Here is a 24,960-nt window from a genome sequence, read left to right as displayed (position 1 = left end):
AGCGGAATGAACCGCCAACTTATCCAGCATATGTTTTACACAGCGGATGTCCTTCCAGCTGCAACCCATTACTAGGAAACATCCACACACACTCATTCACAAACATACACTATGGCCAATTTAGCTTACCCAATTCACCAATAACACATGTTTTTGGACAGTGAGGGAAACCGAAGCACCTGGAGGAAACCCACGTAAACACGCGGAGAACATGCAAACTCCACACAGAAATGCCAACTGACCCAGCCGAGGATCGAACCAGAGACCTTCTTGCTGCGAGGCGATCATGCTCCCCACTGCGCCACCGTGTCGCTCCATTTTCACAATCATTTGTTATGTAAATTTAACAATATATTTGATCATAAATAAATCTGAAGAGTAGTGAACAACTAGCTTTAGTCATATCATGGTTCATCTTACCCATGAGATACCCAAGTGTCACACTCATCTGCCCTATTGACGTAGTTCTCTGGCAGTAGCCCAGATAACCCTGTGCTCATAGAGGTCCCGTAGACCCAGCCTTCGCTGGCAGTGGTCTGCTCTATAGACGACATGAAGATGAAGTCACCGGGCACCAGCTCCAGTTCATCATCATTCTGAGGCACATAGGGGTACATCACCCGCAGGGTCTTCAAACACACAGACATGAAAACATTAATCTTCCAGCATTATCAATAGAATATCTGTGATAAATGCATGCAGTGTGTCACTCTATCTCTCTAGTACACTTCACTTATATGGTCAATTTTAGACACTGTTAACCATATGAAACTTTGCATTTAAATTGCAGCTAAGATGATTGTTAGGTTCAGTTCAGTAGAATAAAATAACATTCACTTCCAAAGCCACTTTTAGACTGTTGGGGGACTTTTGGATCAAAATGTGTTGTCAGATATTAAGCAGACAGTCTAACTAATACTCTATTGACTGTTGCTTGTCAACGAATTGCATAGTTACTTTAAATCTCTATGAGAGCACTAAAATAAAGACACCCTTTATATGGAAATTATTGAATGTATTCTTCTTGAAATGTATTCTAAATGTATTCTATATCCTTTATTGAATTGGTCTTCTCTTCAATCCCGTCGACAAATTCATTTGTTTCTGTTCATTTACAAAAATCTTATTGGGAAAATTCCACTATATCTACAGTCACTTCTTGACATAAAAAAAAAAATGTCGAAATCTGAACTCTAGTAGTTTTATTATATTTGTATACCCAAAGTTTGCACTTCATTTGGAAGCTACTCTTCTCAGTTTTCTGCTGCTGATGCTTGCAATTATCTGCAGCAGACCTTAAAGCTCAACACTTTTAATTCACCATCATCCTTTAAAAATTAAATCCAGATAATAGTACAAGATCACTGTGCTTGTTTTTAGTTGTTCCTTGCTTTTATTTGATATTGTCTGCATTTGTGAAATTGTTATTGTATTGTGTCCCTGCTGCTTCATATCTGCTTTTCATGTTGCCCCTTGGCCAGGTCGTCATTGTAAAGGAGAACTGGTTCTCAACTGACTTACCTGGTTAAACAAAGGTTATTATTAAATGATTTCATTTAAATGAACGTGCGCTGTGAAAATGTGTTTATTTACTTTTGTATGTCATGACTATCACTTTCACATTTATGTTTATTACATTTATACGATCTGTAGTCTGCATTGTAACACCTGCATTTACTGCATTACAACCATTGTTTGGGGGTAATGCATTACAAATAATGCGAGTTACATAATAATATAACTATTCTAAGTAATAAGTAAAATAACGCATTACTTTTAAAAAATAAGTAACAATATATATTTTTTATATATTTATATTTTAGTTTAAGTAATCTCCTTAAAAAAAATAAATTGCTGAATTAAAATTAAAGTAGTCACAATGAATCATGCAGTCAATGATTATATATAATATAAAAATAGCAAACACATTGCTTTAAACCAGGTGTGTCCAAACTCAGTCCTGGAGAGCCGGTGTTTTGGAGAATTTATCTCCAGCTTGCTTCAACACACCTGCCAGGAAGTTTCTAGTATATCTAGTAAGAGCTTGATTAGCTGGTACAGGTGTGGTTGATTAGGGTTGGAGCTAAACTCTCCAGGACACCGGTTTGAACATCCATGCTTTAAACTCTTAATAATCTGTTCCCACGGCATGTATAGATTTGGGGTAAGGAAGTTCTCAGATAACACTGTCCTAAAGTATTTTTAATGTGTTTTTTAAAGGTAAATGTAGGTGTAGGTTATACAGTGTGTTAATTGTAAAGCTCCTCTATTAAAAAAAAAAAGAAAAAAATTCAAGCCTCAGCCAAGTAATTAAAAGCAACTCAAAAAGCAATTCAAAAGTGACATAAGGCAACGCATTACTTACTATAAAAGTAACTAAGTAATACAACTAGTAAATTTTTTAGGGAGTAACTCAATATTGTAATGCATTACTTTTAAAAGTAACTTTCCCCAACACGGACTATCACCCCTTGGTCTCTACTCTGACATCTTTAGGTGTTGTTGGTTTTAGATGACATTTAAAAACTATGAAAACTATACACTTCAAATCTTTTATCTAGTCAATAATTAGCAATTGAAGAGTTTAGATGCAAAAACCTCTAAATGCCGCTTGATATTTTCTTCAAAAATGTGCGTTTTTCTTTGTCTCCTGTGTGTAGGCTCAGCAATTTTACTTTTATAGTGACAAATAATTTCTTTTCATTGCCTTTAAAGTGAAATAACTGAACATAAACATAGGAGGATGAGAAAAATGCTCATTCTAGGAGGACATTATAGATGGCATTTAGAGGTTTGCACCTGAACTCTTCTATTACATCTTATTATAAAATAAACCTGACAGTTTTCTGGTTTTGCATTTTCCATCTGTGCATACTATGCATTTATTTCAGTAATTACAATATCTGGTTAATAACTCGCTAACTAACCCTGAACTTGCCTTTTAATCAAACTTTTACCCATGTAGTTACATTATTTTATTAGTACTTTCTGAGGCAAATAAACTGTAACTGCATAGGAACATACTGTAAGTTCAATCAAAAAGTATCATATGATTGATGTCTGTTTTTCCATTTATTATTGCTCATAAATTGCACTATGGATCTCTCGTTTTTTCAACTTGTTAATAATTAAATGCTAAAACGCTATATTCTAAAGGACAGTGTTTCTCAACCACGTTCCTGAAGGACCACCAGCTCTACACATTTCCCTACCTCCATAACCAAACACGCCTGATTCAGGTCATCAGCTCATTAGCAGAGACTAAAAGACCTGTAACGGCTGTGACAGATTAAGGAGACCTCCAAAACATGCAGTGTTGGTGGTACTCCAGGAACGTGGTTGAGAAACACTGCTATAGGAAGTTACCAAAATAAATAATGAATGACAACAATTAGACCACCTCATGATTGGCGAATCGGATGTCCCGTGAGAGGAGCACAGTCTGCCAGTCACAGCCCAGAGTTATGTCTACACCTTTGGCAAGTTTTTCTAAAGATGCAAGATGATTGGATTGGAAGTGGTAGGCCAGGGTTACGTGGAGCTGCTTCTTATGGGGCTCCACGTGAACATCTACAGAGAAAAAGAAATGATGTTGCATTGAAGAAACTCTTCGGCAATACAAAAGGCTAATTTTCTTTCATGCCTGTAAAGCGCACTGAGATTTTAATTGAATAGCAAGAGGTAGGAAGGATGCATGAAGACTATTGCTCCACCATGTCATCATTATTTACAGGCAGTCATGCCAATAACAAACACACACGCACCTGCTTTGGAAGCTGCTTCAGTGGCAAAGTCTGCCGCGAAGCTCTTGATCACCTCAGCCACCTTTTCTTCCACAAAGAGGCCGATGAAGTTTGAGGATGAGTAGAACTCCAGAGGGAGCGGAGAGGGGAAACGGCCCTTCCAGTTGCCCACCACAGCCTGCAGAGCTTCACCCAGAGCATCCACCTTACCATCTGCACACTACAGGCACATGAGACAGACACAGTGCTACAGTCATGCAACAGAACATAAAGGGCTTTTACAGTCCACTGGGTAGCTACAGAAACACCAGGCCTAGTTCCCTGTGAACTAATTTTCCTGGATGCGTTTAGACCGTCACTAGGAACTTTGAAGTGATCTAACCAACCAACAGTGACAAAGTGTTGCGTTCAACAAAATTTATAACTGGAGAATGTAGAAGGACATGAGCAAGGCTATGTTTTCATTCAAAAGCTGTAGCTTTGCTGTCCTGTCAGCCAGATACTTTGAAGGCAGAGTTTCTTCACAAAGGCATCTCGTAAAACTGATGTCAGACTGATTCAACAATTTAATCATGTACAACTAAATAGAAAGAGCTTTGGTGAATATGTAAGGTGATATTTACTTACTGCAATATTAATTTCTCTTTAGAAATGCCATCAAAAGTAGAAAATGTTGGTCAAAAATTTCACAAAAATGTCAACAGGGTTTGATTTTTTTTTAATGGGATGCACAGGATTGTGGAATATTGAAGGCAGCGAAGAACAAATCTATGCTGCCTTCGAAATCTGATCACAAGAAGGTAGCTCCCGAAACACAAAGTGAAGCTGAATTTGGATATAAGTGTCCCCTCCTGGCTTAGAAAGCTGCCTTCATTTTAGAGCTTTCAGATGCAGCTATTGTGTTGTGTCAGTTGTTTCATGATAACTGAAATGGAAGAGTGATGCTAACAGTATAAGTGCTCTGACTTATAAAACAGTAAGCAGACTCAAACGCCTATATCACCTTGTGGTGCTACAGTACGTATCATTGAGGTTGAGCAGCTCCTCGAGCGGGGTCACAAAGCCAACGGTTGGTTGTTGGGCTTCATTGGTCTATCTGTCAGGCTAGGCTAGTTGGCTTGGGGTGTTCCACACGTCGCCTCTCATCAGGATAACATCGGAGCTCATTAGCCTGATTCAGCATATAGAATCAGTCTCAGCCATTGGCTGAAGAGAGCACTCTGACTGGTTATTCAGCAACGAATCAGAGTGAATCAGAGCGCAAGTGTGACATAATAAAGGTATGTAGCAAGTAAACATTTCAAGCCAAGAAAGTTCACCAGGGTTTCTACAGGTTTCATCAAGTCAAATTTAAGACTTTTTAAGATCTTTTTAAGACAATTATGAATGAAATTTCAGACTTACACAAGGCTAAATGCAAAGTTTTTTTTCCCTAATGGCCCAGTTAAAATATATTATTTAAAAAAAACTGTAAAAACAAAGGTTCTTGTAAGAAAGATAAACCATATTGACAAGTAGAGCTAATAAATAAACTTTTGTTAACTTTTATTAAGATGAAATGTTAGTGATTGGATGGATGTTGGCCCGATTAGGCAGCTTTACATGGATGTAGAAAAATAAGACCTGTTTAAAATGATTTAAGACCTACAACACAATATTTCAGTGAATTTAAGACTTTTTAAGACCAAAGATCTTGTAAGAAAGACACATGCTCTTGTGCAGGCCTTGAATGTGGCTTTCATTTTAGTCAGCTTTGTCCCTTTGGTGTGTTCACGCACAGCTTTTTGGTCCAGACGCAAGAGAACAACATAGTTAGGTTTTGCTTTTGATAGATGTTTGGCGACAGCTTAGTGTGTCTCTGCCCTTACAGAGCTGTGACTAACATTCTGCAAAACTTCTCTTATGTTTAACAGCAAAATTAGATTGACAAGAATAATAAAAAAGGTCAATCTGTGAACTATCCCACATAACACTGAAGCGCAGTGCTAATACAGACACATATTTGGCTGAATATGTTGATAACGTGCTCTAACCATGAAGAACTGGCAGAGGGTAATGTGAGGGAAGATGTTGTGGGCTTTGTTCTTGCCGCATGTGATGCGGCTCTGCTGCCAGAAGTTGGAGAGCTGGTTGAGGAGAGGACCGCTGGGCTTCAGGTACAGCACATACTCCCTGGGTAGAGGATCATCCAGAAATGGATCGTCCACATGGGAGAACAACCTGCAGAAAATAGACAATCATGTCATGTCTGATGCTTCGCCAAGACATTCTGAAAAGATGTGCAGCAGTTTCACTTTCGGTTAAGGCAAGACACTGCAGACTATGGCCCAATCCCAATTCTATTTTTTTTACCCCTTCCCTTTGGCCCTTATAACAGAGTGTGAAGGGCTTCAAAATTTACCCCTAAAAAATGTGTTGTAATCCAAACAAATAAGCAACTTTTAATGAGAACACGTAGTCTGTTGGTTTTCTTTTACCCTTTTCAACTGCAGTGGAACTCAAGCACATAACCACGGAGTTAAATGCAATGCAATGACGTATAAATATTGAGTACATTTTCGTTCTGGAGTGACCCATTCCTTTAACAGATCAGCTGTAAACACACTTCCAACTCCCCACCGCCAGAGGGCAGCAATTAACCATTACAACGTGAAGCTGATTTCATCTGTATAGGTGATCAGGTCTAATGTAATGATTCTAAAGTAAAACATATTACCATTTCAAAGCTCAGAGTGTGTGTGTGTGGCTCACAACATGGTTTATGTGCATACGTGTCTGTGTGTGGGTGTGTGCACACATGCAAAACTCACCAGTCACAGGCTGCTTGTACATTTCTTCCCCCAGTCGAAACCAGAGCTTTTAGCCTGTAACAGAGAGAGAGAGAGAGAGAGAGAGAGAGAGAGAGAGAGAGAGAGAGACAGAGAGAGAGAGAGAGAGAGAGAGAGAGAGAGAGAGAGAGAGAGAGAGAGAGAGAGAGAGAGAGAGAGAGAGAGAGAGAGAGAGAGAGAGAGAGAGAGAGAGAGAGAGAGAGAGAGAGAGAGAGAGATCAGCTCAATTGCTGTACTGGTCACAAAATCAATGGCCTTCTTTCCGGAGGATGTTTATCAGTACATTAGTGCTAAGGAGTTTTCTCAGAGATCTGAATCTGATATCTCAGAGATGTTCCTCAATAGTCCACATCTCTGGGTTAAAGAATATATGGTTTATTATGCAAGAAATCACGTGTATGCAGGGTAAGCAAGCTCTGTAATAAGAGTCTAGACCAGCTCCTGAACACCACTGGGAAAGCTGGATAATCACTTATTTATGGGCATTTATGAATATTAAAGAGGCTTACTTCTGCAGATTATTTTAAATAGGGTCATATGAGCCTGAGCAACCTATAAGAGCAAACACTGGGAGCAATAAGAGGATGAGGAGTATTCATCAAAAGTTTAGGTATTAGATATAGGGACCTTTATCATATGAAGAAAGTACAATTATGTATAAATAAGAATATGTATATGTATTTTAATAAATTTCAAAAATATTTTTTTAAATAAATATACATTTTTAAAGAAATATATTTTAAAATTTTTATACAAAAATCAATAAAAATAAAATTAATGTGTGCCAAATTATATTTTTATATTTTACTATCAGCTACCATATTTATATAAAAATAATAAAGTAAAATGAATAAATAAAATATAAATACCAAAAAAAAAAAAAAAAATAATAATAATAATAATAATAATAATATAATAATAATATATAATAATAATAATAATAATAATAATAATAATAATAATAATATATATATATATATATATATATATATATATATATATATATATATATATATATATATATATATATATATATATATATATATATATATATATATATATATATATATATATATATATATATATATATAGTTATTTATTTTAACAAATACAAACGAAGGAATTTTTTTTTAATGGTACCTACACAAATTGTATTGTTACAGTAACTGAAAAACAATTAAATTTGTAATATTTTTCTTAAACACCTGTTTAAAATAATTATTTTTTTCTAATCAGTTCATAAATTTTTTTTCACCATTATCACTAACAAAAACAAACAATTGTAATCAAGTAATAATAATAATAATAATAAAAATATTTTATGGAACTTTATTGTATCATTGCGGATAAATGCAAGTTTGGAGAAGAGAACCTTTTTAAAAAGCACACAGACCTAAATAATTTTAAACGGTACATGTATACACTAAAATAAATAACTCATTGGATGAACTCAATTTAATTAATGGCAGGGTTTCATTCTCTCATTCATTTTCATTTCGGCATAGTGCCTTTATAAATCAGGGGTCACCATAGCAGAATAATCCGCCAACTTATCCTGCATATGTTTTACGCATCGGATGCTGAGGGCAGGATTTCCATCCAATAAATTTGTTTAGCAGCAACTAAAAAAAACTATTTACACAATTAAATGCGAGTGGGTCCAACATGATTTTATCAAATAAAAGTTGAAATACATTTGTATTTTTATTTTTACCTTAAACTCAAATGTCTGACAATATCATGTATGTCTATTATGTGTCGTACATTTCGAAGTCTCTTAATTTTATTTGAAGTTATCCTAAATTAACTAAAAGAGCCATTTTAAGCACATTTCTTGAGTTACATACAGTTTGAGACTGATCTCAGAACTAATTTTAGGCCAGTTATTGCTCACTGAGCAAAGCAACAAACTGCATTTTTGCTAATTAAGCTGCCAACACCCAAAGCAAGGTGGTAATCTCAAAACTTAAAGCATTACATGAAAATCTTCTAAATCTTCAAACTAAAGTGAAGAATAAACTCTATGAAGTCGTTCTTTTAACTTTAAAAACCTAAGATTACTCTCTTAATTCAATACCACTACAAGCTACAAATGCCCTAACCAGGTAGTTGGTCCAACACAAAATGCTTAAGTTAACTTAACAGTTTACAAATTTAAGTGGACTGAACATAAAACAAATAAATCGGCCAAAGAAACGACAAGAATTGTGTTTCAGCTCATTTTAAATAAGTAGTTTGAACAAGCAGCAGTAATCATTTTTTTTTGAGTGTATGCTATATTTTAGAAGTGAAAGAAACACCCTTTAAATTTACCACCACTGCATCTCACAAATGTACACCCAGCCTGACTCATTTAGCAGGTGTCTGCTTAAAAGATCAGTGTGGAAAATAATATCTTTGGGTCTGTGGTTTGAAAACTGTGATGAAAAAGGAAATGTCGCTATCTCTTTCAGTTCATAAAACGCTCGCCACAGCCTCCTCTCTGTCTCGAGTTCTCCTTATTCTTTCTTTTTCCATCATACAGAACTCAAAAGGCGTAATTAAAAGCAATCTGACACCTATATAGAACAATAATTTCACATAAAGTCACAGCCCCCTTTATTTGTGCGAGGCTATCTCTATTTCATGTGCACACACACTCAGTTAGTAGAAGTACATTATTGGTGGGGATAATTACATAATCTTCTCATGTGTAGGATGATATTATTTCCTCGGTTCGCATCTATACTGCAAAACGACATCTAATCCAATCTAAGGTCACGCTAAACGCACTATGTTACTTCCTCGTGTGTCAGCTGACATCTCGAAGGCTTTTTTTCCTGAGCCAATTAAATTATCCTCTAAATCTAATTAGTGTCTTTTTATAAAAGCTCTAAAAATCACACAGTCTGACTGACTCTCGGGGGAAACGGATCTGTCTGAAAACTCGCAGTCAAACTGAAAACGCAGCCTGAGGTTTGAAGAAAGCAGAAAAACAAACAAACAAAATAACTCAATGACAAAATGCTGAGTTTGTTGATGAGCTATGAGTAATTAGTGGAAATACAAACTGCTGTGGAGACACACGTGACCGCTGACAATCGGTTTCCACTAACTCTGGATCGGAAAAAGTGATTCACAAACGGATATAGGAAATACTACGAATGAACCAGAGTGGCATTTGACTACGAGGCTATAGACGTGGCTTTCTCACACCCAACAAGAGAAGCAATGACAAGACACAAGAACAGAGAAGTCGCACGTCAGAGATCAGGGAAATGCAGATTATGCGGATTGTTCAAAGTACAGGAAGCTTTGGGTGATCACGCTACACTTATCAGACAATGTACTGTATCAAAGCATTACAAGCAAACAAACGTTATTGTTAATTGCACCCAATTGTGTTTTATGGTGCAGACTCTTTAACATTTGCAACAACAAGCTATACTAAAGTATGAATAACATAGTTGAAAAGTAGTAGTTATAAGACAATATGGTAATAAAACTATATTATAGGTTATGTTTTTAAATGTAATTTGATTACAAAACTGAGAATTTTTAGGCTCATTACTCCAGTCTTCAGTGTCGTACAGAAATAAGCTGATTCAATGCATTTTTTAACGTGTATCAATGGCAAAAACTTTGCTTCAAACGTTGATAAAAAGAGCTAAAATATTTAAGTACAAATAATTCACATATACAATAAAAGCACGCAAATGTACATGTATATACACTTACTGGCCACTTTATTAGGTACATCTAACTAGTACAGGATTGGACGCACTTTTACCTTCAGAACTGCCCTAATCACTCGTGGCATAGATTCAACAAGGTACTGGAAATATTCCTTAGAGATCATCAGACCAGGCAACGTTTTTCTAATCTTCTATTGTCCAATTTTGTTGAGCCTGTGCGAATTGTAGCCTCAGATTCCTGTTCATAGCAGACAGGAGTGTCACCCGGTGTGGTCTTCTGCTGCTGTAGCCCATCTGCCTCAATGTTTGACGTTTTCGGTTGTAACGAGTGGTTATTTGAGTTACTGTTGCCTTTATATCAGCTCCAACCAGTCTGACCATTCTCCTCTGACCTCTGGCATCAACAAGGCATTTGTGCCAACAAAACCTGCCGCTCACTGGATATTTTCTCTTTTTCTGACCATTTTCTCTGTAAACCCTAGCAATGGTTGTGCATGAAAATTTCCATAGATCAGCAGTTTCTGAAATACTAAGACCAGCCCGTTTGCCACCAACAACCATGCCACGTTCAAAGTCACTTAAATCACCTTTCTTCCCCATTCTGATGCTCGGTTTGAACAGCAGCAGATCGTCTTGACCATCTATAGATGCCTAAATGCATTGAGATGTTGCCATGTGAATGGCTGATTAGAAATTTGCATTAACGAGCAGTTGGACTGGTGTACCTATTAAAGTGGCCGGTGAGTGTATACACATACATATAAATATATGCATATATACAATTAGATAATCAAATTAAATATTCTCTTTTTTGTGATAGTGTTAGATTTTATTTATGAATTATTCATATTTATTTTTTACATTGCTATTATTAAATTACTTATTTCACCACCACACAAATGCCCCTACAGTTTATTCACAAGCCTGACCTACACTTAAATCGCTTCATGGTAAACAAGTTTAGGACAAAAGTACACAACATTTTATAATCTGCAATAGATACATATTTATTTCATTTAGATTTATACATTCATTTCATGTTCAGGTTCATGTGCAACTTTTCCATGCATTTACTTTCCTTGGTTATATTAATAAAAAATAAAAAATAAAAGATTACTGCAAAAGTCACCAGTGTATGCATTTTTGTGTGTGGTAATCCAGTTCACAGTCTATGCACAGCGCTCAATTACTCTATATTTAGTTAGGCTTCCCAGAGAATATGGTCATCAAGCCAGCTAGCCCTCAGGGCCCACAGCCACAAAGCATGCTGGGACGGGGAAGCCCATGATGCACGGCCATATGGTTATGAATGTATAAACATATATGCACAATTACCCCCAAAAACACTGCAAAGATGTACACAAGCCATGTTTACATGCACAAGCTAAACACATATGAGAAACCATGTATGCATTGCCAAACTGTGTTCAAAGACTGGATAATCACACGCACACACAAACTCCGGACATGAACACACACACCATATGGCATGGTTTATGACATCCGAGCATGGTGAGACACATATTCAGACTTTCATACATGCATGATCAAGTTCAGATGCCTGTGCAGTCACGCATTCACATATGTATCATTGGTTGTGAGAGTCTGAAAATAAAATATAGTCACTTATAAATATCCCAGTGCAGAAAATTACTTCAATCACAAGAGGTGTGTTTTATAAAAATGTACAAAAAGGGGGTGTAACGTCACTATACAAGATGTGTATTGCTGTAGCAGCAGAATCCCCAATTCAAACGCAAAAGCACCACAAGGAATTTTTTTGTTTATATGCAAGTTCATTCATTCATTCATCCATTCATTTTCTTTTCGGCTTAGTCCCAATTATTAATCTGGGGTCGCCACAGCGGAATGAACCGCAAGCTTATCCAGCATATGTTTTATGCAGCAGATGCCCTTCCAGCTGCAACTCATCACTGGGAAACATCCATACACACTCATTCACACACTTACACACAGGACAATTTAACCAACCCAATTCACTTGTACCACATGTCTTTAGACTTGTGGGGAAGCCGGTGCACTCGGACGAAACCCACTCCATGCCAACTCCACACAGAAATGCCAACTGACCCAGCCGAGGCTCGAACTAGCGACCTAGTTGCTGTAAGGCGATCGTGCTACCCACTGCGCAACCGTGCAGCCCTATATGCAAGTTAATATGTAAAAGAATTACAACAGAATCTTTTGTTGAGGCAATACAAACTGAAGCAATTCAAAGTCGGACTGAGTTTACAGAACAGGGCGGACCAGTTAAAGAGTTGTAGAACTAATTGGTAAAATATCTTAATCCAAACCCAAATGATATTATTCATAAAATGACAATGACAACCATTAAACGTCTATTACGATGCCATTTAAACTTTGACAAGTATTATGATGCATGTTTCAGATCTGTTTAAACCAGAAAGGGCAGCATGTATAGGTATGAAACCACTTCAGAAGTTTTATTTTCTCTCTCTTTCTACAGCCGCAGTCCCAAGACGTTCAAAGGTAAGGTAAGAAACCAAAACATTCCATTGTCAAAACACTGATGTGACTTCAGTGGTTCAACTGTCATCATACAGAGCTTCAAAAACTCTTTCGTGTGGCACAAGAAAAATGTAAATATGTCTTTGTTCATCTTTGTCTGGTGTTACTAAGAGCAATACGGAGGTTTTATGTTGCACTTTTGACTCTAATAGTCAATATTGCGAATCGCCCATAGTAACATGCACCTGATGTGAGAGTGGAGACATTGACAAACAAGTAGTTTTTAAAGTTTTTCCTGGACCTTCTGATTACAGTTGAACCACTAAAGTTTATACAGAGAATTAGAGAGCTCAGATTTCATCTAAAACTGTTTAATTTGTTTTCCAAAGATGAATGAAGGTCTCACGTGTTTGAAACGACATGGAGGTGAGAAATTAAAAACTGAATTTAAATGTTTGGGTGAACTAACCCTTTACTAACAAGTGTAAACAGGAGCTTCAAGAGATTCATTCCAAAATGCTGATTCATCCAGTTACGATTACAAACAAGCAGATAATGATAATAATACATTTTAAACTTTTTAAAAATCCCACCATTTCGATTAGTTTAATAGGTGCCGTGAAACAATTAAAATCGCATCCAAAATGAAATTAAATTTATACGTTTATTCTGTATATAAATAAATGCATGACTATATATATATATATATATATATATATATATATTCATATTCACACACACACACACATATATATATATATATATATATATACATATATATATATATATGACTATATATATATATATATATATATATATATATACATATATATATATATATATACATATATATATATATATATACATATATATATATATATACACATATATATATATATATATATATATATATATATATATATATATATATATATATATATATATATATACACACACACACACATACATATATATATATATGACTATATATATATATATATATATATATATATATATATATATATATATATATATATATATATATATATATATATATATATATATATATATATATATATATATACACACATATACACATACATACATATACATACATACATATTTATTTATTTATTTTCGGACACTATATATACTGTAGTTTATTCTGTCTAGTTCTCAAATCTGATTGACTGATAGTAGTGCGATATTCTGCAATAACAGCACTTTTACAGCCTCCTCACCCTTCTGTATTACTCCATCCACATGGAGTGACAGCAGATCAATAAACTCACAAGTATGTCAAATTTTGCAGCTGTTGGACAACATAATGTACTTTCGAGGCATTTTCAGGCGAGAATGTAGTTGTTTAAATTGCAAGGATAGTGCAGTGCCCATTTTAAAATATTTACAATTTTGGAGATACAGTCGGCATCCATCAGCCTGTCATACTGAGCTGAGCAAAGACGGTTGACGCCTTCCATCCACAAGATGGTGACAGGGACCACATAATAAGCCCATAGAGGAGAAAAATAAATAAATAAATCAGCGTAATTTCTAACTACAGCTGATCAAATCATAATAAAACAGGTAAGTGACATTTTAAGTCGATCTATTTTGTATGTTGTAGTGCAGTATTTATACCATATAATTGTAGTGTATTGAGCGTGAGATCACATATCAGGAATGTATATATTTTTTGTTGGCCACTGTTTGTTGACCCCGAGATACTTTTTGTTTTTTACTTTTTGTACTCGTTACTGCAGACTAGTTCAGTAAAAAGAAAGAAATGAAGACCTCGATTTTAAACAAAATAAACTCTTAAAGAAAGGGATTAACACAAGTTTCCAAACTGCATGTGAACAAACTCCACGATTGCACTTTCAAGACATCACACCACCCACACACAGCACATTCATCACATATACATTAACAAACACACAAGTGAGGCCACACGCGCGCACACACGCACACACGCACGCACACACGCACACACACACATAATAACTCCTATGCTCACACAAACATTTTATCTGCCTAACGAACACATATGTGAAAATAGTTCTGCATCCAGGGTCCCACATACGCACACACTCAAACGCACTTTACTTGTTTGATTGTCCATCAGCCCCTATATATGTGCGTGTCTGTATTGTGTTACAGGCCATCCCCTCCTCCCTTCCCCTCTGGTCAGTGCTCCAGGCAGGAACTCAATGATTTATTTATAACCTGTATTTCCTGTGCAGCATTTGAGAGGGATGAAGAGCCTGGTCCAGGGAACACATTTGTCTGGGTGTGCTTTTGCGCGTGGGTTTTGTTGAATATGACTATTCATTTATGAAAAAAAGACCTCTCTCTCTTTCTTATCTCATTTTTTTTTTCATCCGTCTCTACCCTCGTAACATTTTTGTGAGAGGTAGTTCAAGATGTGTAACATGCACACGGAACAAGAGTCTAAGTCAGTGTCTGTGCATATTTGCTCCATCATTCTCACTGCTTTGGCCCAATCTCCAAGCTCTATGGGGAAATAGTCACTTCCTGTTTACAGAGGAGCAAGTTAGCATGTATTCCCATTCTGCTCAACACAGCGCAACGCCCACCCACACATAATCGCACATGCACAGATAAAAAAAAAAAGGGTGTCCTCTGTACACACTTCAAGAATACTCGCATTTCATCAGACAACGAAAGCCAGTTTCTGGACACTTTAAGCTGAAATTTACTGTATACAAACCGGTACTTTTTTTTTTTTTTTTGAGAAACAGTCCACAAGCACTACTTGTATCAGATGAGAGAACGAAAACAACCAAGACCTTTTATTATAATTAATTGAATATATTATATATAGAGAGTTGAAGTCAAAATTATTAGCCATTTTATGATTTTTTTTTTCTTTCTTTTTAAACATTTCCTAAATGATGTTTAACAGAGCAAGGAATTTTTCACAGTATTCCTATAATATTATTTCTTCTGGAGAAAATCGTATTTGTTTATTTCGGCTAGGATAAAAGCAGTTTTAATTCGTTTTTAAAACCATTTTAAGGTCTCTTAAGCAACATTGTTTTTCGACTGACTTCAGAAGAAAAAAAAAACAACGAAAAAACATGACTTGCCTAATTAATAGGGCTAGACAGAATCTGCGGATATTTCATACACAGAATGATTTTGGGAGTATTGTAACTAAAAACTTTTTAAATATGAAATTTAAAAAGATTTAGTTTTTAACTTATATTTAAGGTTTACAATGCAAATCCAATTAGATCCACTTATTTGGTAAACAAAGCAAGGCCCAATCCCAATTCTATTTTTGTACCCCTACCCCTTCCCCTTGGCCCTTGAAACAGAGTGTGAAGGGGAAGGGCTTCAAAATTTACCCCTAAGAAATGGGACACCACTACAGCACCTGCACACATAATCGCGATCTCTTGCTTCATATGAGATCAGACGATCGCGACTACTGTAGTTATTCTAGTTGTGTTATTTTTTGGTATTTTGGTATAAGGCATACATTATGTTATCATAACGATCTAATGTGCGCGTAATAAGCTTGTAACTGTACTGTGCATTTACACAGAGGGCCATATTCACCTAAACACACGAAAACAACATCGACATTTACATTATACCATACCAGACACTGTAAAAAGATCATTCCCAGCCACTAGACAGGGTATTCAAGTGTCATCGAGTGACAGAATGTTGTGGGACTGCTAAACAGAAGATATTATTATGGATTATAGATAGCAAAACTTAGCATTTTTTATTTTAGCATTTTGTTTTAAAGCCCTACGCCTTCAAGCTAAAGAATTGGGACCCCCCTTCACGTGAACACGCAAAACGAGGGGTAGGGGTAAGGGGAGGGGCTAAGGGGTAGAACTGGGATTGGGCCCCAAGTCTCTCATATAATAGATCAACTAAAAGACAGAAACTGTACTGAAAATAAATCATTTTCATATTCGACAATAATATTACTGAAAATAAGTTAAAAACTGAATAAATATAAATTTACACACATTTACACAAGTATATAAATAAACTATGATGGGCTAAAGATTTGCAGAAATTAGCGGATTCCATGTGGGTATACTAATTACCCAAACTGGCCTGATTAACCTAACTGACCTATTTGAGCCTTTAAATGGCACTTTAGGCAGAACACTAATACATAAATATAAACTATATTTATATCCTGACCAGCAGGCTGATTAAACTTAGCCATGAAACCTCCAACCCAAAACACACACACATGCGCGCAACAAACATGCAACACACACACACACCAGTTGGAGTTTTCATGTCTAAATTTGACCAGTCTGGGGGCCAATCTTCATTGACAATTGACACCTTCATTGAAAGGTTTAATTAGCAGAGAAATAGCACAATTTTGTTAAATAAAATATGTCAAATATTGCAACACACAATACTATGAGTGACATATCAGAGATCAAAAGAGGACAAATTGTTTGTGTGTCTTACTGGTGCATCTGTGACCAAGACAGCAAATTACTTTGTGATGCATCAAGAGCCACAGTATGCAGGCTAATGTTAGCATACCACCAAGAAGGATGAACCACATCCAACAGGAGTAACTGTGAATGCAAAAGGAAGATGTCTGAAAGGGGTGTCCGGATATATATATTTTATTATGAATAATTCTGACTTCAACTATATATATATATATATATATATATATATATATATATATATATATATATATATATATATATATATATATATATATATATATATATATATATATATATATATATATATATATATATATATATAAAATTCTATATAATATATATAATTTTATATATAACTTTTAAATCTCAAAAAGTTTTGAAATTCTCAAATTTCTGGGAATTATCACCACAAAAATCATTCATTTAAAAAAAATAATAAAATTCGGGAAAAAATAAATAAATAAAAAATTTCGAAAAAAAAAAAAAATAATAAAATAAAAAAAAAATCACATCTTAAAAATCTTTAAAAAAAACTAGAGAGTCTGTATTTAAAACACAAATTTGTCGATTACGCTCCACTGCACTAAAAGTTGCACATATAACATATACTCGAGCAAGGGACAAATTATCATTACAACTGAATCCATCTATTTTATTGTGGTTCCTAACAAGTTACCAGCCAACTGGCAAGAAACTCCACGCTACTTGCCAACAGCAATTTGCACTGGCATTTGGCGAGTGTTAATTCTGGATCTTACTACCATCTCTCAGTCTCCTCTATTCTTTTCGTTTCTCCTCCATCCCACACAGAGAAAACGAGAGGAAAGAATAACAAACGCAGTGTGTGATGTCTCTGATTGTTCTGCTCTCTCATATATCCTCATGCACAATTGTTATCCGCAGACAAAAAGCCCTTCTGCCTCTGTAAGTAACAGGGCTGGCTGGCCGCGAAGATCTTTTCACACTCGTCTCGTCTTCTCTAAACCGCGAGTTAACAGCTTATCATGTTAAAACTACAGGGAAGACACTCGCAGCTTTTGTGAGTATCTTATCACTTGGTTTGGGTGCACAAGACCAGGCAGATGGTGACACCGTTTATGTAGACAGACCAACAGGACATAAAACAAGGCCAAATCAGGAGGTTCACCAAGAACAAAATAGATTTATTCATGTAATTCACTAATATTGCTTGATTCGTTACGGAATTACTGTGCAACAACTAACCTGAATTCACTAAAACCTATAAAACAGTTGTTGAACTCTATGTTCTTTGAGATAAAGAGTGTGTCTGTGGTGTTTAGGTGTGACCATGGGTTTGAACATGCGTGTGCATGACTAAAACATGATTCATTGCAAACGAACAATTAGTAACCATTTAGAAAAGTCACAATAGACAGGTGAAGGTTTAGATTCCACAGACATATTCAGGATTACAACTGCTGCTTCTTCCATTACAGTTTGTCATCTGGAAACTCTGAGCTTAGCCCTGTAGTGTTTCTGTCACTTATTCTCAGATTCTCAGTTTGGTTTTCAATTTAAATTCGAACAGGAAGAGGTATTATTTTATCTTTAAAAGTGCTCATCTTTGTGTGTCATGTAAAGGAAGTGCACACTGAACACTAACATAAATATGTATACAAATATACTGTGGTAAGAAGTAACATGCAAATGATGTGGCACATTTATTCACTATAAAATAGGTCAGAGCACAATAGTCTACTATTCTCATCTGGTAGCATTACTGACTACATAAACTTAGCAAAAATTCCAATATTATAAGGACAATGTTACTTTTTATAGCTTGAAACAATATATTATATAATAAATAATATATAAAGGAAATACATTTGTAAAATAAGAGAACAAAAGGTATGAGCAGCTCATTGTAAATGTACACAAGAAACCTAGAAAATATATAATACAATTTTCATTCAACTACTAAAAATGTTTAAAAATCACCCCTTTTTACGTTATTAAACTTCGCAACAACACAAGTTGTTGACGCAGAGATCAAGCTCCCATTAAGGCAATTTGAAATAAAAAATAAACTGAAAACACCAATGAATCACTACAACGAAACTTATAATTAGCAGACATCCTTTACAGTGGCAGCTTCAACACAGAATCCACTCGTTAGAGGCTAAAATATTTATGTAACTTTAAAAGATAAACAAATACTGCCCAATTTCTAATTTTTAATAATTACATTTATTCAGAAAATCTTTACCATTTAATTAAAGAGGGAAAAAGGAGTCTAAGAGTCTCAAAACAATATATTAATATATCTAAATAGTTTCTGAGATCCTCTTATTCATCTTATTGATGCATATAATGGTAGTTTATGTACATTTCTAAACTGAATTTAGTTTTTCTATAGAACACAAATAAGATATTTGGAAGAATGCTGGAAAAAAACAGCCATTGACTTCCATAGTAGGAACAAAAAAATATTGTGGAAGTCAATGGCTGTTCTTTTTATTATTTATCAGTAAAAGAAACTCTTTTGATCTCTTTGGATCTTTTGAATTTTCCCTTTTTTAGAAAGCAATAAGCATATATACATACACACACATATATATATATAAATATATACACACACACACACACACACACACACACACACACACACACACACACACACACACACATCTATATATATATATATATATATATATATATATATATATATATATATATATATATATATATATATATATATATATATTCCAACAATCTTAATTGCCTTATAGGTCAATTTGCAGCTGCTAAACTATATTCTGATTTTAAACTATGGATTTTTTTTATTTCAGCAGAAATCTTAACTAATAACATAATTACAGGATAAAATAAAAACAAGCTGATTATTGCTTAAGATAAACATAATGAGCAAATCTCATAAATGTTATACAGAGGTAGCATTGATTACTACACGTTTAATTTGTTACATTTTGTAATCGATTAAATCAAACTCAATTGTAAGTTTCAGCCCTACTACCCATCGTTACCAATTGTGTACATAAAGCCATTTCTTTGATAACAGATACAGTACATGTTCAACTGAAAATAGCCAGATGTGAGGAAAGAAACCGAGAACTACTACAGTACATTCAGTCCCAAACATTTTAGATTATTCATTGTGATTTATTCATGCCTGCTCTGTGATTTATTTAGCATTTGCTTATTCATAGCCTGAGGACATGGTGTGGATGACAAAAGAAATATCTCATCTCTCAAAATAAATTCTTCCATTAATCATTTCTAAATAAATTCCCTTTCACTCAGTATGATGACACAACTTGGCTAAAACTTCTGTAAAGATTCCACCAAAATCATTTTTAGTGCAAAACATAAAGCTCATTTAGTAAAATGTCAAAGATGCACTGTAAAATGATGCTACGGTTTCATTTGTTAATGTTGAGCTACACTGTAAAAAATGTTGGTTCCACACAACTGATTTGTGTTTGTACAATATGAAGGATTTAAGTTAGCTTGTTATGTTTTACAAATTTAAGTGGATAGAACATAAAACGATTAAGTTGTGCCGCAAATAATATAAATCAAGAATTGTGTCATTTCAGCTCATTTTAAATAAGTAGTTTGAACAAACCGCAAACTTAATTCTAAGTCTAAACATTGATTCATACATTTTCTTTTTGGCTTTAGTCATTTTATTTATCTGGGGTCGCCACAGCGGAATGAACCGCAAACTTATCCAGCATAAGTTTTGCGCAGCGGATGCCCTTCCAGCTGCAACCCATCACTGGGAGACATCCATCCACACTCATTCACACACATACACCGAGGACAATTTAGCCTACCCAATTCAGCTATACCACGTCTTTGGACTTGTGGGGGAAACTGGAGCACCCGGAGGAAACCCACAGGAATACGGGGAGAACATGCAAACTCCACACAGAAACGCCAACTGACCCAGTTGAGGCTCGAACCAGCAACCTTCTTGCTGTGAGGCGAACATGCACCCATTGTGCCACCATGTAGTCTAAAGACTTGCATCTAAACACTTAGCTTGCACATGCAGCTAACATTAATAAAATTGTAGTTAACATTAGCTGCATGTGTTTAATTTTAATTGTTAATGTTTAATAAATTTTTTTTTTTGAAAAATTAGACATTTTTTTAAAAACATTTAATAGTAAATGATCATTTCAAATAACACATTTTGTAACATCAGAAGTTGTTCACTTATTTCATACGATTTACAAAGACAAACTAATAATGAGCATTATATTTTGAAACATTAACAAAGATGGTGGCAGTGGTGTAGCGGAAAGTGCGTCGACACATGCACTACTGTGCTCACGGCCACCAGAGTTCGACTCCCACCTCGAGGTCCTATGCCGATCCTTCCCCTCTCTCTGCTCCCTAAACTTTCCTGTCAATACTCTCTACTGTCCTGTATAAAACGGTGAAACCCCTGAAAAAAATTATTATTATAAAAAAATCTATAAATAAATAAATAAAAAAGATGAATAAATAGCTCAGGAAGATTTTAAATGAATGGTTTTTATGCATTTACGAACGCTAACTAATAAGCTTACTTTAATATTTATGAACCATGGCTGCATAATACATCGTTTCAACATCGATATCGCAGTGTGATCATTCGCAATAGTCACATCACAAGTATAGATTTTTTTGTTGGAATGCAAAATTACCCATTATGCTTTGCGTGTATGAGCAAGGAGAATGCTAAGAACTTCCGGTAAGCAGCTGATGCGTATAAACAGTCACATTTGGACAGCTCTGAAACGATCGTTTTAATCTATTTTACCTGCATTTATCTTCTTTAAACAGATACTGTTGTCGATCAGTGCCACCTCCTGGACTGATCATTTTAAAACGTGTGATCTAACAGGATGGAAAATAACTGCTGTGAGGCTTTTTCCCCTCGTTGTCAGACGGCATCTTCTGCTGTTTAAATGAAGCATCGTCATCGCTAAAGTCACCTGTACTGCCCCACTAGCACACTGATTTAATAACTGTGACAAAGTGAAAATAAATTGACATTTTGAAATGACAGAAAAACACAAGCCGTGGTAAATACAACATAGTAAATGAAACAAACGGCTCGCGATTAGAATGAACATACAAATCAGCCAGCAGAATATCAGTAATGCACTTTTATAGGTCATTTTTGTAAATTGCATGACTTACATACCTGTTAAGTTTCATGCCAGTAATCTAGTTTGCTCTATAATGCAGTGAAGTATTGTTTGTTTGTGTGTGTGTGTGTGTGTGTGTGTGTGTGTGTGCGTGTGTGTGTGTGCGTGCGTGCGTGTGTGTATTGAAGAGCCGCTGAGCTAACAGCTGACAGGCCAGGGAAACACACACACACACATACACACACTGTATTTCTGACGGCAGACACGTGAACTAGGAAAACGTTTTTCTCGCGCGCTTGAACCACATCTGACAAATTATAACGGCTTTAATACACACCTTTCAAAGTTGTGTCACAAAAACACTCCGTAATCCAGTCAAAACGCTGTTGAAACCCATTTTCGGAGAGCAAATTACCGGTTGCAAACGCTGTAAACGGAAGTTCTTAGCATTCTACCGGAAGACGCTGGTCGCCCTCCATGCAGCAGCCAAGAAAAAGGTCTGGAATGTTGAGTGTGGATTATAACCGATCAATTTGCAAGTGTTTTTTGAGGCCTGTGACTGTGTGAGGATTTTAACAGCATTTGGGCCTAAGAAAATGTACCATTTGTAAATTCGATAAATTAATAACGCTTCATTTTATGGAACTGTTTATAAAAATGAAGACTATTCTGTATTATTTAACATTTGATTATTCAATTACTGTATACCAGAATACAGTTGGACTCTTCAGAAAACAATAAAATGTATATGTATGTATATTTAATTAGAATATTTTTCTTTACTAAATTTATCTATGCTATGTAGGTTGTTTATTATACAAATATTGTGCTCAACAATATAAATACTATGCTTATCATACAAGACTTATTGTGCTAAAGTGCTATACAAATGAACTTGAATTATATTTTATGAACTCCCCTACAAAATCTTCTTAATCTAAAAGTACAGATCTTTTACAAATATTTATTCAACTCATCTAGTGAAATTGTATTCAAATCGCAATATATATATATATATATATATATATATATATATATATATATATATATATATATATATATATATATATATATATATATATATATATATATATATATATATATATATATATATATATATATTTATTTATTTATTTATATATATTTATATATATTTATATAGTATAAATAAATAAATAATTGCAGAATAAAACAAATATCGCGATGTGTAATTTTTTCCGTGTCGTCCAGCCCTATTATAATGGTATTTGGTACAACCTGTCGTTACTAAGGTTTTGAAGATCTATTTGGCTCACATAGTGGAAAAAAATTTCAGACTAAATGTGAGGACGGAATATGAAGGCAATATACGGTCACCGTTTGTTCTCTTTCAGTATTTTTGAACAGTTGAGCGTAGGGTTGTATGAGGTACAGCGGTTTGTATGTATTAAGCACTCGTTTCTGCAAGCGCCACTTAATCTTTTGATTCAGATTCTGTGAACTCTTGCTATATTTGACAATATGCACACATATGTGTACGCATGTACCTTAGTGCATTTGAAGTTGAGCGTGCATGTGTCTTTCCACCCCCACGTCTCTGTGTCTCAGCACATATGGGTTCCTTTATGTCCCAGCAGCCACGGCACTCACAAAAGGTCACAAACCACTTCCTGAAATGGGGCACTTCCTCTTAGCGGACAAACTTTGCACTGTTGGTTTACAAGGAGTCTGCAAGAGTAGGAGTGCTGTTCATAAAGTTGACATACAAATTTGGACGACATCAATTTAGACTGAAAATGAATTAAAATGTTTCAAAACGCAACTTACAGTGAAACCCGAAGACCTTTGTGTAGTTTTCCAGGCTTTTAAACTGCATTTAACTAACACAGGTACAAAGTAATCTTGGCAGCTATGGAAAACTCTCAAATTGTGTTCAGGAAAGAGTGGAACTGTGATTTCATGTGTTTGTATTCTCAGGTAAAAAATTACTGAAGCTGATAGATGGAGAAAAGCAAACCGGTAGAAGACAGTTTCACTAGAGAAATCCATTTCTCAGCAACTGTTTTTTTTCCATTGCTGACTTGAAGTAGATCTCAGTTACATTTTTAACCAGCAATTTGTCTCCGATGTTTTTCCTAAAAAAATTATATTAATAAATTTAAAAAAAGCATAGAAAATAGAAATCTGTAAACCACAAATGCCTGATATCATCCAAAAATCACAATACTAGAATGAGTACTGATATTAAAGTATTTCTTTAAATATTACAATCTTTAGAACACAATTGTAATTTGTTTTTGTTTTTTTTTAAACAATATTTCCTTATATAGGGCATAACAATAAGGACTGCCCGATGGCCCGGGGCCAGTGTGAGAGACGTTCAGGACAATAGACAGGATCATACTAAAGTTTAATTTGCCTGTGACTATTTGTCAATTGTTTGCGAATAATGTCTTAAAAGCACAAACTGTTTCTGGATTCTAAGCCTTTAAATGCTCCCTTCTCTGTGAAGTCAAAATCACCATATTGCTTTTCTGGTTCCTCTTATCTGATTGGATGAGAGCATGTTACTTTTTCCATAACCTGGTAACAACCAGTACAGCAACATGGCGGCAACATCAAGTTATGAGGCTAAAATAAAATGTCTGTTTCTAATGTCT

General features: G+C 35.0%; 1 protein-coding gene across 1 annotated transcript in view; it reads right to left on the bottom strand.

The window, feature by feature from the left end:
- ubash3ba (ubiquitin associated and SH3 domain containing Ba) overlaps window positions 1-24,960 on the bottom strand; it is a 51,998-nt gene that overhangs the window by 10,025 nt on the left and 17,013 nt on the right. Inside the window, exons 2-6 of the mRNA XM_056457909.1 lie at window positions 6,554-6,607; window positions 5,777-5,963; window positions 3,765-3,963; window positions 3,401-3,570; window positions 421-629 (exon numbers count right to left, since the gene is read on the bottom strand). Of these exons, the coding sequence (XP_056313884.1) occupies window positions 421-629; window positions 3,401-3,570; window positions 3,765-3,963; window positions 5,777-5,963; window positions 6,554-6,607 (819 nt within the window). The remainder of the gene's footprint in view (window positions 1-420; window positions 630-3,400; window positions 3,571-3,764; window positions 3,964-5,776; window positions 5,964-6,553; window positions 6,608-24,960) is intronic.

The sequence above is a fragment of the Danio aesculapii genome, chromosome 5 (assembly GCF_903798145.1).
Source record: "Danio aesculapii chromosome 5, fDanAes4.1, whole genome shotgun sequence".
NCBI classification, from domain to species: Eukaryota; Metazoa; Chordata; class Actinopteri; order Cypriniformes; family Danionidae; genus Danio; species Danio aesculapii.
Note: the sequence above shows the minus strand (reverse complement) of the source record. Positions and strands in the feature narration are given on the sequence as shown.